Source organism: Pristis pectinata, chromosome 21, assembly GCF_009764475.1.
Source record: "Pristis pectinata isolate sPriPec2 chromosome 21, sPriPec2.1.pri, whole genome shotgun sequence".
NCBI classification, from domain to species: domain Eukaryota; kingdom Metazoa; phylum Chordata; class Chondrichthyes; order Rhinopristiformes; family Pristidae; genus Pristis; species Pristis pectinata.
The window spans coordinates 14,591,983-14,609,678 of record NC_067425.1 but is presented as its reverse complement, the minus strand read 5'-3'; the positions used below and the strand labels follow the sequence as shown (position 1 = coordinate 14,609,678).

At 39.9% G+C, this 17,696-nt stretch overlaps 1 protein-coding gene across 1 annotated transcript in view; it reads left to right on the top strand.

Moving 5' to 3' along the window:
• The window catches only part of LOC127581529 (coronin-6-like), a 201,951-nt gene that overhangs the window by 32,341 nt on the left and 151,914 nt on the right, over nt 1–17,696 (top strand). Inside the window, exon 2 of the mRNA XM_052036015.1 lies at nt 6,342–6,541. Coding sequence (XP_051891975.1) covers nt 6,344–6,541 — 198 coding nt within the window. The 5' untranslated portion in view covers nt 6,342–6,343. The remainder of the gene's footprint in view (nt 1–6,341; nt 6,542–17,696) is intronic.

The following is a 17,696-nucleotide window of genomic DNA, read 5'->3' as shown; positions in this document are numbered from 1 at the left end:
ATGGAATGGAGCAAGTAGCTGTTTCCTTTCCCAATGTTAAATTCTCATCTTCTGAGAGAGAGAGAGAATGTGAGAGAGAGAGAGAATGTGAGAGAGAGAGAGAATGTGAGAGAGAGAGAGAATGTGAGAGAGAGAGAGAATGTGAGAGAGAGAGAGAATGTGCATTTATATAGTGCCTTTCGTATCCTTTTAAGAATGTCCCAAAAGAGTAATCACTGTTAGGCAGTGCAGTAGCCAGTCCGTGCAAGCTCCCACAAACAGCTAAGTGGTAATGACCAGATAATTAAAAAAATATTGTTGAATGAGTGAGAAATATTGGCCAGGAAATGAGGATTAACGTTTGTGCTTTTCAGTGTTGTGCTATGGAATGTTTTGCATTTACCAGAGAGAATAGATGGAGCCTTAGATTAACTACTTATCTAATAAGATGGTGCCACTGATATGGTAACAGTCCTCTGGAATTGCACTGGAGTATAAGCCTAGATTTCTGTGCTCAAAACTGGAATCAAGACCATCTATCTCGTGGGAAACACTGCTATCAATTGAGCCACAAGCAAGATAAGCTTAAGGCAATAAACTGGAACTCAATTTAGCTTTTACACGCAGCGCTATGTACCTTCTGAGTGATGAGAGGTTGTTAGTGATGTAATCGGAAATGCATGAATAGCCAATGAGCTTCCATTGCATTTTTATCTGATTGTATTGAGTGCTGTGTGTATGATACCATCTACAAAGTAACGTTTTCACAGGAGCCTTGGTGTGCTGCACCCATCCTACAGTCTTTATTCTAAAAATATTTCCTCTGTGCACCTTCTACATAAAGGCAGTTGGCTCTTCCAATGGTTCTGTTGATAGGTTACTAATGATTTAAGACAGACTATATGGCTCCCAGCGTTAACTCCTGGTACATTTTGAGCCAAATCCTGCTTTAGCAGAAAGAAAATAAGTCCAGTTTTCTATTTCTACTTGCTGCTCATTCTCAAGTATCCATTGCTTGTACATACCTGCACTCCCTTAAGACAATAATAATGTTACTATAAATTTGTTATTAAATAACTAATTGATTTAAGGTTCTCTCTCTGTGATGGTTTTCCTTGAAAGAGGAGTGTGGGGGAGAATTTAAAAGAAACTAGCAGGAAGGGTGGAGAATGAGAAAGCAAGCTACAGTAATAACAAAATAAAAATTGTTTCCTTACTCTATAAGGGTATATTGAAATTCATGAGAAATTAATGCCTAAGTCTCAATGTAAAGCTGAGTTTGACTTTAGCTTTGCTATTTCTATCTGTACTTTGGTTTATTCCACCTCAAGCTTAACTTTTGTGAATGAGATTGTGGATGACACCAAAGTTAGCAAATGAGCCATTTCTGGGTCATTACTTTGTTATTAAGTACACTTTTATTCCAGTATTGAAATCATGCCAGAGTATGCCAGCAAATGCATTGAAATTGGCAGGAAACACGGGCAACAAGGCTAGCGAAATCTGATGTGTTTACATAAATGGAGCCAGTGTTACAATTGTTGCAGGTGCAAGACTAGTTGGCAGGCACTTATTGGCACCAATTTTTATGTTGGTATAACTGTAGCTCCCTTTCTCTTTCTCCTGCCCCCCCCCCCTTAATCTTTTTAATTCTCCTCCACCCTCCTACCCTGGCCACTTAAGTTCCCTTGCAATGATTGATGCTTATAAGCCTTAATCCAGCTTCTGAAAATGGTTCCCCATAGCCGACTGCCATGCTCATGTGTGGCCAGTCATGTCTCTGGTGGCAATAGCTGGTGAGGTTTCAAGTTCACTAAAGGTGGAACACCAGATTTTCAGAACACCAGTCTTCCCTTGCACAAAGCTCTGAAACATTTCTTGGACTTTCAATGCTGTGACGCATCCATCAATTGGTACTAAATTGTTCACTTTACATGAGTTGTATGATCTCCCTTGTCATTCGTCAGAGAAGTTTGGCTATCTTTACCCAGCCTGTCCAATGTGTGATTCCAGACCAAGTAATACTTGTCACATGGGATACGTGGTGGGGTGGTAAATTGGATCCAAAGATGGCTTGGTCATAGAAGACAAAGTAGTGGTAGAGAGGTGTTTTGCTGACTGGACATCTGTGACCAGTGGTGTTCTGCAAGGATTAATGCTGGGACCAATGTTGTTTGTAATGTATATTAATGATTTGGCTGAAAATGCAGGTAGTGTGAGTAGTAAGTTTGTAGATGACATGGAAACTGGTGGAATTGTGGATGGTGAGGAAGGTTGTCAAAGGATGCAGAAGGATTTGGATTAGTTGGAAAGTTGGGTGGAGAAATGGCAGATGGTGTTCAATCCAGATAAGTGTGAGGTGATGCACTTTGGGAGGTCAGATGCAAAGGGAAAGTATTCAGTAGATGGCAAGACCCTTGGGAGCATTGGCGTACAGAGGGATCTTGGGGTGCAAGTCTATAGCTCCCTGAAAGTGTCAATACAAGTGGATAGGCTGGTAAAGGTGGCATAGGGTGGGTATGCTTGTCTTCATTGGTTGAGGCATTGAGTATAAAAGTTGGGAAGTCATGTTGCAAATGTATTACACTTTGGTTAGGCCACATTTGGATACTATGTGCAGTTCTGGTTGCCACTCTATAGGAAGGATGTATTGGAGAGGGCGTAGAAGTTCACCAGGATTGGAGTGCATTAGCTATAAGGATCAGTTGGATAAACTTGGATTGTCGGAGGCTGAGGAGCAACCTGATAGATGTATATAAATGAGAGGCATGGACATAGTAGATAATCAGAGTATTTTTCCCAGGGCGGAAATGTCAAATACTAGAGGGCAGGTGAGAGGGAGAAAGATTAAAGGAGACGTATAGGGCAAGTTTTTTTTTACATAGAGAGCGGTAGGTGTCTGGATCATACTGCCAGGGGATGTGGTGGAAGCAGATACAATAGCAATGTTTAAAAGTCACTAGGACAGGCACATGAACTAGCAGGGAATGGAGGGATACTGACCAGGTGCAGGCAGATACGATTAGTTTAGATTGGCATCATAGTCAGTGCAGACATAGTGGGCCGAAGGGCCTTTCCCTGTACTGTTCTATGTTCTAATACTTTTACTCTTAACTACCCTTAAGCCCTCTGACATGGTCTTGCAAGACATTCAGATCTGGAAGCAATGGGGATGGACAATAAACGCTGCGTTCACCAGTGACATCTGCAACCAGGGAATGAATAAATAGAAAAGTATTTGCTGTGACATTTCTGGGCAGTGACCAAACAGCTGAGTCACTGGAATGCCTAGGGCTCAGGATTTCCATTTAAAGGTTTCAAATGCAGTTTGATTATTTTTAAAAACCTTTACTGCCACATTTTCATTTGAAGTTGCTTCTATTTTCACTTCCTGTTGTGGGCAGTGATGGCTGCCCTTGGACGATAGAAGTAATCCATCTTCAGAGAGCTCCCCAAACCATCTTTGAAATAGTTTGCAAATTTGTGTTCTTTGTGCGATAAAGATAATAGCAATTTTAAAGGGATACCTTATCTGGGTTGTTATTATTAATAAAAAGCTGGACTCTCTAGACAGCTGACCATACTTCTTTATTTTTCCCCAGTTTGGTATTGCCTCCAATTCTTGGTTGCATCATGTAAGTTTGCAAGCTGTTTAGCTTATGGCTGTGACAGCTGATCCAGAGATTTGAGTTCAAATCCCACTGTGGCAGTTGGCTAAATAAATTCTGGAATATATTGTGGATGATTTAAATTCTGAAATAATGAGTATCAGTAATAATGAAAATACCAAATTGTTGCAAAACCCCATTTTGTCCTTTCTAAGAAGGGAAATTTTAACCCAGTCTACCTAATACATGCCTGTTTAATCCTTAATTACTATTCTGTTCCAGAGCACCTTGGGATAGGCATTAAATTCTGACCATAACAGTGACCCCACATCCCATGAATGAATAATAAATATAAAACCCCTGGAATTATGTTCTATGTAACCACATTGGTGTCACTAACGCTTTCCTGCCACATGCAGTTCTTTCTGCAGTAATTTACACAAGATGTAAGGGACCTCACAGATATGTTTTTTCCACTTTGTATCTGGTGACAGTTCTATAATTTAGAGCTGACAAATATATGAGTCACTTGCAAAAACATTTACTGTCCGGATCAGCATTTCTATACAATGGATGTGAGAAGGAATGGTACACTGGAATGTTTTGCTTGGATCTGAGCTTCTCTTGGATTAGGTATATGTTGATCTAGGCTCAGTTTTAACTTCCTACATTGCCTGCATGAAGGCAAATTAACATCCTGGGCTGGAGTTCCAATTCCTCTGTGGAGCTGAGGAACAACAAGATGATCTTTTTAACTTCCCTGGATATGATTTGCCAAACTCTCTGAGCTCAGTTAGTTCTCTGATACACGCCCATCATTAAGTAGTCACCTGAGAGGGGTCTGTTTATTATATTTTGAAGCTAATATTCTCGCAACTGTACAAATGCTTGTTCTATTTAAGAATTAATAGAAGGGAATGGTACTCACCCCTCACCTTTGGAGCTGCAGCAGAGATGAATAGGGAGCAGGTATATTCAGTAGCACCTTCCGCTATTTTTAAGCAATACATACTAATACTTCACTGTGATGGCAGGGAAAAAAAAGCAATATTGTTCTGAGGGCTCTTCTTTGCAATGTTAAACTGAACTCTGATTTGCCTGTTCTGTGGTTTGGCTGAGATTTAAGAATCTGCTTGTACACTTTGTGGAAGATAATTCATTCTGTTGGGCAGGGAACTCTCCCTAAATCTGGTGAATGTTCCTTTCAATAAATAAATGTCAAAAGATACTCCCGTCCTCACAGTGTGGCCCAACACATTGAGGGATAGGCTGGGACTCTTGCATCCAATTTCAACCAGAGGTACTGAATAGGTAATTCTTCTTTGCCTCCTCTTGGGACATTTACTTAGGTTTAGTCAGGTCAGTGAGTCTTTTCAGTTATTCTTAGATCACAGCTCCCTTGTTCCTTAAATCATTTCTCCTGCCTTTTCTCCATGTTCCTTGATATCATTCCCTGATAACAATTATAGCTTTAGTAGCGTAATTCCAGTCATCTGCAAAGTGATGGGAGGGCACTGCACGTTGATGGCTCTTTACTCCACTTGTCCTGATCTGGGGCATCTCAGCACCTCATTTACCACTTCGACCCAATCAAAACAGGTGAGGTGGGGGGATGTGGGCAATTTATGAAATGTGGTCTGACTGGAGTTTTACATAGTTTCAGCATAACATCCTCTGACTTGGAATTTATTGTTTTTACTATTTAGTTGAAATTCTGTAAGTTTTGTTTATTGCCGCAATGTTTGGTGATAATGAGAGTGTAAATTCAATTCTTAGCCTTTTTTTAAAAGCCATTTCTACCCCATTCTGAGAGCATGTTTGTTGTCCATGTTACTGCCAATGTACAGAGCTTTATTCATGGCCATATTAAAATGAGTCAGCTGCTATCCTCTTCGCTTGCACACTTCTGACATTTCTGAGCAGCCTCCTCTGATGCCACAGCCCCTCGTGCTTTGATTTTACCTGCTAATTTGACTAATTTTCACTGAGTTTCTGAAACCAAATCATAAGTGTAAACCAGAACCAGTAATGGTCCCTATATTGATGCCTGAAGCTCCCACTCAAAGTTGAGTTCATTGTCATCTGCACAAGTACAGGTGTGCACAGGTGCAATGAAAAACTTACTTGCAGCAGCATCACAGGCATAAAGCATCATAAAAGCAGCATTCACAAAAAAAAACATAAATATAAATTATACACAATTTTTACAAGAAAGAACACAATTAGAACAAAAAAGAAGTCCATTTTAGTACAAAGTGGTCATAGTGTTGCTAAACTGTAGTGATTAGAGTTTTGCCTGTTGGTTGAAGAACTGAATCAAGTACTGAGTCAAACCCTACGTCAGTAGCAAGTAATTGTTGTTTTTGAACTTCAAGTCAATTTCTAATTGGTGTCAAGATTTGTCTTGGAATCTTGAAGCTTCGACATTAACTAAAGACTTTTGTGTGGGACATTGTAAAAGGCAGTTTGAAATTCCAGATACAGCAATTCTTTTTGTGATCCTTCTCTTGTCTATTGAAAGCCATATTGACAAACCTCTAAAGGCAAGCAACATCATTTAAAACAAAAAGATGCTGATGTTCAAGAGTATAAAGGAGGAAGGATCTCACAATGGATAGTTGTTACTGAAGGTGCTTGGGGACCCACCAACTCTCTTTCTGATCAGCAGCATAACTTAAAATATACATACATTAAGTTTTCTAATATAAACACCTATTGTTTTAGTTTTAACTTTTCCATTGTTTTTAATTGCAGCCATGAGCCGGAGAGTTGTACGTCAGAGCAAATTTCGCCATGTCTTTGGGCAGGCAATGAAAGCCGACCAGTGTTATGAAGACATACGGGTGTCCAAAGTGACGTGGGATAGCTCCTTCTGTGCAGTTAATCCCAAGTTTGTGGCCATCATTGTGGAATCTGGTGGAGGAGGTGCCTTCCTTGTCCTCCAGCTAGCCAAGGTAAGTCTGGTCCACTGGTTTGATCCAACTCCCTGTCTGGTATTTGCTTGGGGGAAATCTGAATGAGGGGGGGATCTTATTGAAATCTACCAGATACTGAAAGGCCTGGATAGAGTGGATGTGGAGAGGATGGTTCCATTAGTAGGAGAGTCTAGGATCTGAGGGCACAGCCTCAGAATAAAGAGAGGTTCCTTTAAAACTGAGATGAGGAATTTCTTCAGCCAGAAGGTGGTGAATCTCTGGAATTTGTTGTAACAGAGAGCTGTGGAGGCCAAGTCATTGGGTGTATTTAAGGCAGAGATTGATAGGTTCTTGATTTGTAAGGGGGTTTAAGGGTTATGGGGAGAAGGCGGGAGAATGGGGTTGAAAGAAAAAAAATCAGCCGTGATTGAATGGTGGAGCAGACTTGATGGGCCAAATGGCCTAATTCTGCTTCTATGTCTTATGGTCTTATAAAGATTACTTTTACAATACTTAGACCTTTAGGCATTTAAGTTTTAACTAAATTAATTTTGGAATTCTGTCCGACATCCCTTTACGTAAGGGATTCCTCTGTTCAAAGTCCAATGACTTCAGTCAAGATGTTGTTATCAAGATAAATTAGTTGCTCTTGTGTATGAGCTGTTCCACTGGGTGATACCACTGCCTAATCAAAGAGCCCAGAGGGTGCGGGAGGAAAGGTAAAGAATCATGAATGGTCATTTTGTGAACTTCCAATCCTGGCGAAGACCACCCTGCAGATCCCCACCCTACCCCCGCGCACACTCCCAATACAGGAACACGTGTGCTTAATTTGACAATGTACTGACGAGTGTGGAGAGTTCATAAAATTACTCCTTTGTGATCACTCGTGTGTTAACAAGTGGAACTGCAATGTTATTGTTGTAATGTGAAGGATTTACAACATTTCTGGATTTTAATAGAGAATGTATTGAATTTGAAAGTCAAGTAAGCAGTTGGGTCATTTGAAGCATTTGGTCATTTTTAGAAAAAAAAAATTCTAATTTAACCATGCAGCTTCATCCATCCTTGGGTAGGGGATGCACTAGAAATAACTGCACCTTTTGACAGGCTTGAAAAGTCTTGGACACACAAAAGCTGGAGCCCCTCAGCTGGTCACTGTTGGTGGTTACTTGTTTGTTCTTGACAAGAATTTGTGGTCAAGTTATTCGACAGGTATTTCTGAGAACGAGACCACTGATTCATCAACACCAGTTCAAATCCCACCACGGGCAGCTGGCAAATTTAAATTCAAGTGACTAAATCTGGAATAAAAATAATATCCATGAAACCTGCAGATTCCTGTTTTTTTATAAAAACTGACTCACTAATGCATTTCAAGGAAGGAAATCTGCCATCCTTTTCCTCTCCTGGCTGAATGAAACTGATGACCCATCACTGTTGCTGAGTACTTACTTTCTTAGGTTAGGGGCAGTTAGAGACAGACAACAAATGAGCATTTATCATCATACAGTACTGAGGTCCAGTAAATGAATATATTTTAAAAAAATTAGGCTAAATTGTATCCTTAATGTGCCCAAAATAAAAGAAATTACAGGATGAGATAATATGGGCCCTTGGAATGTAATGGAAGCATGGTGAGAGCTCATCTTCAACAAATTACTGAGTAAATTGATGGGGCTTGCTGTTGGTGTGTGGAAAACTTGTGCTGCTAATGTACAGTCTGGTTGTTGATGCTAATGGGTTTTTATATAAGCAAATTGAACATGAATATCTGTGAAGCTATGGTTCATTAGCATCATCAGCCATTCTACTCTAACCAACATTTTGCTGTATAACCTTTTGCCCTTCACTCCAGAGGTGCTTACATCAATTCAGAGCTGCTTTAGCTCTGGGAACAATCAACTAAGTGAGACTATATTGTCTTGCGCAAGTGCACTGAGAAGCAAAAACCTCATGGTTATTATTGACCTGATTGTTAATTTTTGAAGCAGAGATTAGTTAAATAAAAATAAGAATTTTAAACAGTGCCTGAGAAGTATTATTGGATGACAGTAGAAGCAATGGCTGTGTAATAAACCTTAGGATTTGTTTCAGGTAACTGGTGCAGATCCCCACATACAGTATACTGTAGGCAACTCTTGATGTGTTGCCAATGATGGCAGTAAGCTTGTAGAAATTTATTTGTAATTCAGAGTCAACCCACTTTATTGGGGGAAAAAATATTCTGGTCCCACCCTTCCATTCGTCAGCCAGCAGCCATTGGTTTGGTTTTGCTTCTCATTCAGTAGCACCCAGGCCGCATTTGTGACTTTGGGTATGAGTATCCCTTAGTGGTGGTTTTAGGAGATGGGCAAGGCTTCCAATAGTTACGAAGTTACGTATCTCAGTAACATAATAGTTACTGGGGTTTTTTTTTGCCACTTCTTGCAGTTTCATCCATACTGAGGAAATAAAAGATTTAGTGCAAGTCACTGAGAACTGAAAGGAAGGCAGGCAAGGGTGGTACCTTGGCGTACACTATCTTTGCATCTCATTATGACAAGACATGGTGAAACTTGGAGTTAGTCATACAGGATAGAAACAGGCTCTTTGACCCACTGAGTCTGTGCTAACCACCAAGCAACCCATTTTACACTAATCCCATGTTATTCCCCCCATATTTCCCTCTACTCCCACCAGATTTTATCACTTATCTGTACACTAGAGGCAAATAACAGCAGTTAGTTTATCAATCAGCATGTCTTTGGGATGTGGTTTGAAACCAGAGCTCCCGGAAGAAACCCTACGCAGCCACGGGGAATGTGCAAACTCTGCACAGACAGCAGCGGAGATCAGCTTTGAACCTGGGTCACTGGAGCTGTGAGGCAGCAGCTCTTCGAGCTCTGTGAGGTTGATTGCTGTCGAGTTCCTAGTGTCAGCTGGTTAGTTGGGGATTATGATACTTATACAATCCAGGATGGACAAAGAATCGCAGGAAGAGTCATTTCGGACAGCAACATTTGAAAAGAGCGTCCAGAAGTAGGGGACCAGCTCCACTATTGCTTATAGTATAATCCCTCAGAATCATGCTTGTTTTGCATAGGAAGATCATCTTTGAGCGTCAACTATAAAATATTAGATCAGGCTAAGTTCCAATTTACAAGTATCCAGGTAGGATTATGTTCTACAACTGTCTGTTGGAAAGCATTTCCTTCAGGTGTTTGGGGTAGACATTAGTGTACAAAATACAGGCTGAAGAAGTATCCAAGATGCTCATGATAATTTTTCATATTATGTAGAGATTTATGATCCTGTGAAGTCATGAACTGCAGGCTGCAAAATGTTGTACTGAGCAAATAATGGACAAGGTATCGTACTGAGTGACACTACTTTCCAAGCCTGACAGAGTACCACGTACCTGTCAGCTCACCGTACAATAGCACGGACTCTTCCCTTTGGTGGTGATATGGAAGAAGGGCAACTGGTCTCCTATCAGTCAGGGCTGCGGTGGAAGTGTGTCAAATCTTAGAATGAAGTGAAAGCAGATTTGAAGCTCTTGGATATTGTTATACTGAATGCAATAAATTAATAAGTCTTAACTGTTACAATTACATATGCTTGATTGTTATTATGTATATAACTCAGCTGTAAAGAACAATTTTGTCGAACTACAAATTCATAGAAAATGCTGAGAAGAGCATTACCTTTGGACAGTGAAACCTCCTGTCTTGGGAAATCATGAGAGATAATTGCTATGTCTACTGTCTGACAGGCTAAAAACAACTAGTTTATATTTTGTGAACCATTAAATTATCCCAAATCAAGAGCAAATCTGTTGGATATGTAGTATTTAACTTTTGTTCCAAAAACAAGTCACAGCAGCTCTCTTCAGTCAATATTTTTCAGAATTGGTGGTGACCTGTTTAGCTATCAGCATTGAATGCCTTGAAACACTTACAGGGGCCCAGCTGTTAGTGCGATCATCTGAAATGACATAACAGAAATTTTTTTTAAAAATTGCCCCTCTTTGAAAAATTTCCCAAAGATCTGGAACAAAAACAGCAGGAGGTTCAAAGTGGAAAGTATCAACATATCCTGTTGGAGCAGGTGTTAGATACAACAATCAGACTTTTTTTTACTGTGGCATATTCAAACATATTAGCCAAGGGGGAATAAATGGAACTATTTTTCCAAACATAGAGCTGCATAAAATAGATTAATTCCCTCCAACAAAGTAGTCTTGTGCAAGTTAAATTATTGCAACAGCAGGTTGACCTGGACATTCATATAACATGTAACAATATAGTACATGGGCAGCACAGTGGTGTAACTAGTAAAGCTACTGCCTCACAGCTCCAATGAACAGGGTTTGATCCTAACTCCTGGTGCTGTTTGTGTGGAGTTTGTACATTCTCCCTGTGACTATCAGAGTTTCTCCCAGGTTCTCCAGTTTCCTTCCACATCTGAAATATATATGAGTTACTAGATTAATTGGCCACAGAGAGTGCTGCATCTCTCTATGACTCTTTGTATCATTTCTTTTGAATTGAAACTGGATGGAATGTAAGACTGAACAAAATCACAAGAAAACAAAATGCTTGCCCAGAACAATAAACAGCAATTTGGATTTAGCCTCTTTGTGCAAACGGTCAGGACACAATTAAATGGATACTGTCAGCAAATTCAAAAGCATACAGGATAGATATTTGATGATGATAACTGAGGGACGTGTGAAGTATAAATCTGGGAATTCTTTACCACCACTTGGTATGCTTATGCCTGCATCCTTGACGTTTTAATAGAAGCATCAACCACTGATTAATGGTTCCCTTAAAAACAGATGAGAAGATTTTTTTGTATATAAAGGTTGAAAATTTTCAGGATAAAATTACCGGCAAAAATGCTCTCTGGAACTTTTCTGATTGGCCAGCTGGACTGGTGTGATCTTTTCCGGTTGCTCAAGGAGATGGTATAACTGGAGCACTCCAAATTTTAATATGATATTGGAAGCGTTTTGTCAGGATAATTCTTGGGGTGAGAAAGATGAGATTGGAACTTATGATCTTTGAGACCTGCCTGATGGATAGAAATGGTATTTTTTAATCCCATGCAATGAGTGCTCCAAAGGACATTGAGGCCATAAACAAGGTTTAGAGTAAGGGATTAGCTGTCCTTGCTGATGCATTGTGGGTATTTGTGGTCTCCTGAATCTTCATTGATTTACCTTATGGAGTCTGGCATGGATTTTCTACAGATCTCCCTTAAGTTGACCATTGGTTGCTTTCTCCACTATTTTGCTTCATCTCTGATGCTGGTGGTGTTACTAAAGATGAGGAAGGTGCTGAAATCTTGTCCTGAGGAAGGGATGAGATCGATTGGCCAAGATGACCTGTTGTTCACCTACTCTACATTGCCTTCTGCTGGCACCAGCTCAGAACAACCCCAACATGCAGTTTAAAGGCATCCATGCTAGTTGTTTGCTTATCTGAACAGAAATGGAACACATTGTTCATGTTTGTAAGGCACGGTTCAGCTGTGGGCAGGAAATAAATCCTAGACAGTGGCAGCGTAATCCCAATTTTTACACTTCATGCTCTACATTACATTCCATCGTGGTATGCAGCAGAAATGCCAATGTTTATTGCAAAATAGAAACCCAAACTGTTTAAACCTTTAGCATTCCTTTATTTACATTTTTGAATTAAATGTTAATTTCCTTGTGAGCCTTAAATGTATTCTATGTAATTTTTCCTCGTGTCTGAGACAGTCTGGACTTCTGTCTCTACCTTAATCAGAGATTCCTTTAGCATATCACTCACTTGACACATCATCCCTTCTTGATTTCCTCCCTCCTAATCTTTCACATTCCCTCCTTGCAAGCCACTACAAACATGATATGCTTCATTCCAATGGCCTTCTATTTTATCCATTTATGAAGCAAGGTTGATTTTCAAATAATTGTATCATTTTTCAAAGGCGTACTGTTCTCCAAGGTTTCTTTGGTAGTATGTCCCAAGCCTGTGTCCTGTACTGCCTCTTGCTCCTGTCTGAGTACCCCTGCCAAGCTGCACGCTATTCTCACATGGAAATGTATTGTTGTTCCTTCATTGTTACAAAATCCGAGAATTTCCAACATAACAGCATCAGGAGTACTTTCCCCCAAAGGCATAAAATGGTTCAAGTAGGCTGTTTAACATGAAATTCTTGAGGACAGTTAGGGATTGGTATTGGTTTATTATTGTCACTTGTACCGAGGTACAGTGAAAAACTTGCCTTGCATACCGATTGTACAGGTCAATTCATTACACAATGCAGTTACATTGAGTTAGTACAGGGTGCATTGAGGTAGTACAGGTAAAAACAATAGCAGTACAGAGTAAAGTGTCACAGCTACAGAGAAAGTGCAGTGCAATAAGCTGCAAAGTCACAACAAGGTAGATAGTGAGGTCAGAGTCCATCTCATCATATAAAGGTGGGTGGGGTCTTTGATTATGCTGGCTGCTCCACCAAGACAACGAGAGGTAAAGATAGAGTCCAAGGAAGGGAGGCTGGTTTCCATGATGTACTGGGCTGTGTCCACAACTCTCTGAAGTTTCTTGCGGTCCTGGGCAGAGCAGTTGCCACCAAGTGGTGGAATTTCTTGGGAGGAGTGATTGACCCTGGAGAAATAAATCTAAACCAGTCTCAAGCTCTGTCCAGTGATTTTTGAAAGGAATAATTAATAGGTCACTTCATGAATTAAAGTGCCACTGGAAAAGTCAAGACTCGTGGTGTTTTAATTTTAATAACACTTGTGATTCAGTAGATCTCTGAGCCTCAGTTCTGGCTTGTTGTTGGAGTCAGAATGTAGGTGAGAGGGGAAAAGGATGGATCAAAAGGAGGAAAAATATCAAAATTACTTAAGGAAAATAACCACACTAAATTAACTGCATTAAAATCGGTTTGTGAGTTTGGGTCTTGTGATTCTCAAGCAGTAAATTCAATCGCAGCTGTCCTTAAAAAAAAAATCCTCTGAATTTTTTTTTGAACACTAGCAAATACAGGAAAGACACAAAAGCATTGCCAACTCTTTTGAGCAATTTTTTCCCCTCACTGCCAGCTTTTCCTACCTCTCACTTACAAATAAACAGATGTCTAAAATTCTATGGGTTTCCTGCAGCTGAGCTTGCCATTCCAAACTTCTACTGGTTTTAAAAAAAAGTTGCAGCTCTCACATGTTACACTATTGCCCAGTTTGATTTGATCTGTGAATCTGTCCTGAGAAAGCCTGGTGCTTCACTGCTGTAGATATCAAATGGGCATTGTGGCAAATAGGTAAATGGAGACTGCATTGTTATAATTACTGCAAGCAATTATATGGGGTGTAAAATTTGTGAGCACCAGTCTTGCATCTGCTAATGGCTCATTGATGGTTGATATTGTTTTGCCATGAAGAACCTAAAATGATCAGGTGGAATCCTTTATCTTGAGGCCGGATTTAGAGCATGATTTTTTTTTGGTGCGATCTAATGCTCTTTGTAGAGACAGACAGAGTATGTGCTCTGAAAATAGCAGCTCAGTATAAATGAAGGTTCCTATGAAAAGAGATTAGGGAGAGGGTTTGTTGCATCGTCCTTGTTGCTGTCAATCATTGCACTGGACTGAATACTTTTGGAGAATATAAGACTCCTGTAAGCGGACAGGAATTATATTGCTGGCAGTGAACTCAAAATGTTGTGCATCTGTAAAATCGGTGATACATTGCTGGATCTCAAATTGTATTTGGAAAATCTGATATTGAAGTTATTACAAGTCAGAAATTGCTTTCTCGAAGCAGAGGAGTGACCTCAATTATTGATCTGCCATTAGACTGTAACTCATCTGGAGACTCTTTTGCTAAAAGCAATGTATTCCCAAGTCATTCAGACCTGAAATTCCAGTTCTTGCATTGATAGCTGATCCCAGACATCAGAACACCAAAGTTAGCATCCATTCTTGTGCTAAAGAAAAGGCTGAAACATTCACGATTATGTTCAACCAGAAGTATCAACTAAATGATCCCACTCTCTTGTGTACTGAGATCTCCACCATCACAGGAAACATTCTTCAACCAATGTGATTTACTCCATGTAATATCAAGAAATGGCTGAGAGCACTGATTACATTAAAAGCCACAGGATCATTGAACGTCCGAACTATAGTACTCAAGATGTTCACTCCAGAATTAGCTGCACCTCCGCCAAGTTGTTCCAGGATAGTTCTAACACTGGTGTCGACCCGATTAATGTGGAAAATTGCTCAGGTGTGTCCTGTTCAGAAAAAGCAGGACGTATCCAATGTGACCACCATCCAACCAGTCCACTCTCAAGCAAGGTGTAATGAAAGCTGTTGTTGACAGTAATAATGAGTGGCACCAATAACTAACTCACTGATATAAAACAAAAAGTGCTTGAAAAACTCAGCAAGTCAGGCAGCATTTGTGGAAAGAGAAATGGTCAATGTCTCACTGAAGAGTCACATTGACTGTTTCTTTTTCAAAGATGCTGGCCGACTTGTTGAGTTTTTCTGGTGTTTTCTGCTTTTTTCTGTGTTAGATTCCAGCAGATGCAGCTTTTTTTTTACTTTCACCTATTCACTTATGCCCCAATTTATATTTTGTCAGGATCACTCAGTTCCAGACTTCATCACAGCCTTGGTCCAAACATGAACCATGTAGCTGAATTCTAGAGGTGAATTCATAACGATTGCCCTTAATATCAAGGCAGCATTTAGCTGAACATAGTATTAAGGTGCCCCAGTAAAAGTGAGGTCAGCAGGCATCAAAGGGAAAATCCTGCAATTGCTGATGTTACACCTTGCACAAAGGAAGGTGATGGTGGTTGTTGGAGATTAATCATCCCAGCCCTAAGGGCATCATTGGGGTATCCAAGAGCCAAACATGTTTAACTGCTTCATCAGTGATCTTCCTTGCTGATGATTGCACAATGTTCAATTCCATTCACAGTTTCTCAGGTAAAGAAGTACTCTATGCCTAAACAACATTCACGTATAGGCTGTCATGTGGCAAGTAACATTCATGTGACAAAATTTCCAGGCAATGACCATCTACAATAAAAGGAAGTCTACCCAATGAGCCTTGATATTGAATTTAATTACCACTGTCAGGTCCCCTACCATCAATATCCTTGGGGAGGGCGCAGGGTATGGGGAGGGTCATCTGTGACCCAAACTGCAATGTCCCAACCACATAAATACTATGGCTTAAAAGCTGTTCAGAGACTGGGTACCCTGCAGTGAAAGACCTGCCTCCTGACAATTCAGAATCAGATTTATTATCACTGACTTATAAGTTGTGAAATTTGTTGTTTCAAGGTATTTCCACCATCTACAATACACAAATACTCTGGATACATGCAATGCCAACATGTCTTATGCTTAGCATCATCCAGGTCAAAGTAGCTTGCTTGTTTAGCATGGGATCACCACCTGAAATGTTCATTCCCTCTACCACTGACACATAGTGGCTGCAGTGCGTACCATGAACTGCAGTTACTTGTCTATGCTACTCTCACAGTACCTCCAAAACCCACAACCCCTGCTACCAATGACGAAGGCAACAAAGTGAATAGGAAAGCTGCCACCTGCAGGATTTATTCCAAGTCACATGCCCTCTGGTTTGCAAACATACTTCTGGTTGCTGGGTTTAAATTCTGGAACTCCCTAACCCACAGCGGTGAGGGAACACCTTCTCCAGAAGGGCTGTGGTGATTCAGGAAGGCAATTCATCACCAAATTCTCAAGGGCAATGAGGGAAGAACAGTGAATAAATCCTTATCAATGATACCCAGATCTCGAAAAATGTCAATGCAATGAAATTGAGAATTGGCTGGGTTGATTGATGTTCATTAGCCTTCCTGTAAAGTGTAGATTTGTGGATGTTGTGTTAGGACACAATAATAATGCCTCAGAAGCAATCATTCTAGTGCATGAAGAATAATCATTTTGCTGTGCAGTGACTGAGTGGTGTTATCTGCATTGGTGAGCTTTGAGCCAGCATCTTTAGATGAGGAGAACCATTGGTTGCAAGTTTCACACTCTCTTTATAAAGCAATGTATATTGAGGTTTTTAGTAGCGTTGCCATTTTAAATAAAGGTCACCTGGATGTTAATAAACCCTATTGGCCTCTATCCAGTGGTCTCAGGGTTGCCATTAACTGAGTTTATTAATTGATTTTAATTGTAATTTCCTGGTGTGATTTGGAACTTTATCTCTGGTCCAGCCCAGGTCCTTGGTGTTCATGTCTGGTCAGTTGTCTGGTCTCTATCACCATTCCCAGGATGTCCTTGGGAAGGTAAATGTATTTGCAGAGTGCTCACAGGCAGGTCCCAGTATTTGTAACTGCAAACAAATGTGTAACCCACCTCTACCGTACTTCAAGTGTCCGTCTATTGTGGGAATTTACAGAATCATTCCCTGCATATTTAGATTCTATGATTGAGCTTATAGGTTGTAAATTAATTAATGGCTAAATATATTTTAATTTTCCTTTGTGTCATAATAAATAATCGTATGATTTTTTATTAGCAAAAGCACAAATAATGTCTTAACTGACCGAGGCTCTGAATCCTTGCGTGCTCTGGCTGATGGTTAATGCCCCTTTCGTACACTTCTCAGGATGAGAGATTTATTTCTCCTTTCTTGGCAATGATTAATAGAGTGTTTTACTACAAGTAGCTTTTGCCAGAATCTGGCAGCTTCTATCTGCAAAGTTGATGCCTCAGAGCTGGATATAAATAATCTGTTGCTATGGATATTGGCAAAGGATTGCTTCTACTTTTGGTATAGAGAATGTTATACTCAGAGATGACCTGGACTCTAAATTTTGCTGGGGTTCGCTAATTTGTATTCTAACTTTTAGTGAATGATATCCAACTTAACTTGGGGATTGTAATGAAATCTCAAAAGTTTCTAATTCTACCTTAGAGAAATCTTGATGTCATAATGAAGTTGTAATTATAAGTGTTATCACTATTTCCTTTTCAAGTTTGTTTTTCCTGCAATCTTATCATAATTGTTTAAAATTATGATATTTAACAAATCAGTCACCATATCATAGTGCCTTTAATGCAAATTCTGTGGTCAGCCACTCATGCAGCATCATTTTAATACGTATCATTGCCTTTAAGCTATAATTAATTACTACTAGTCATCAGGATGAATGTGATGCTAAAG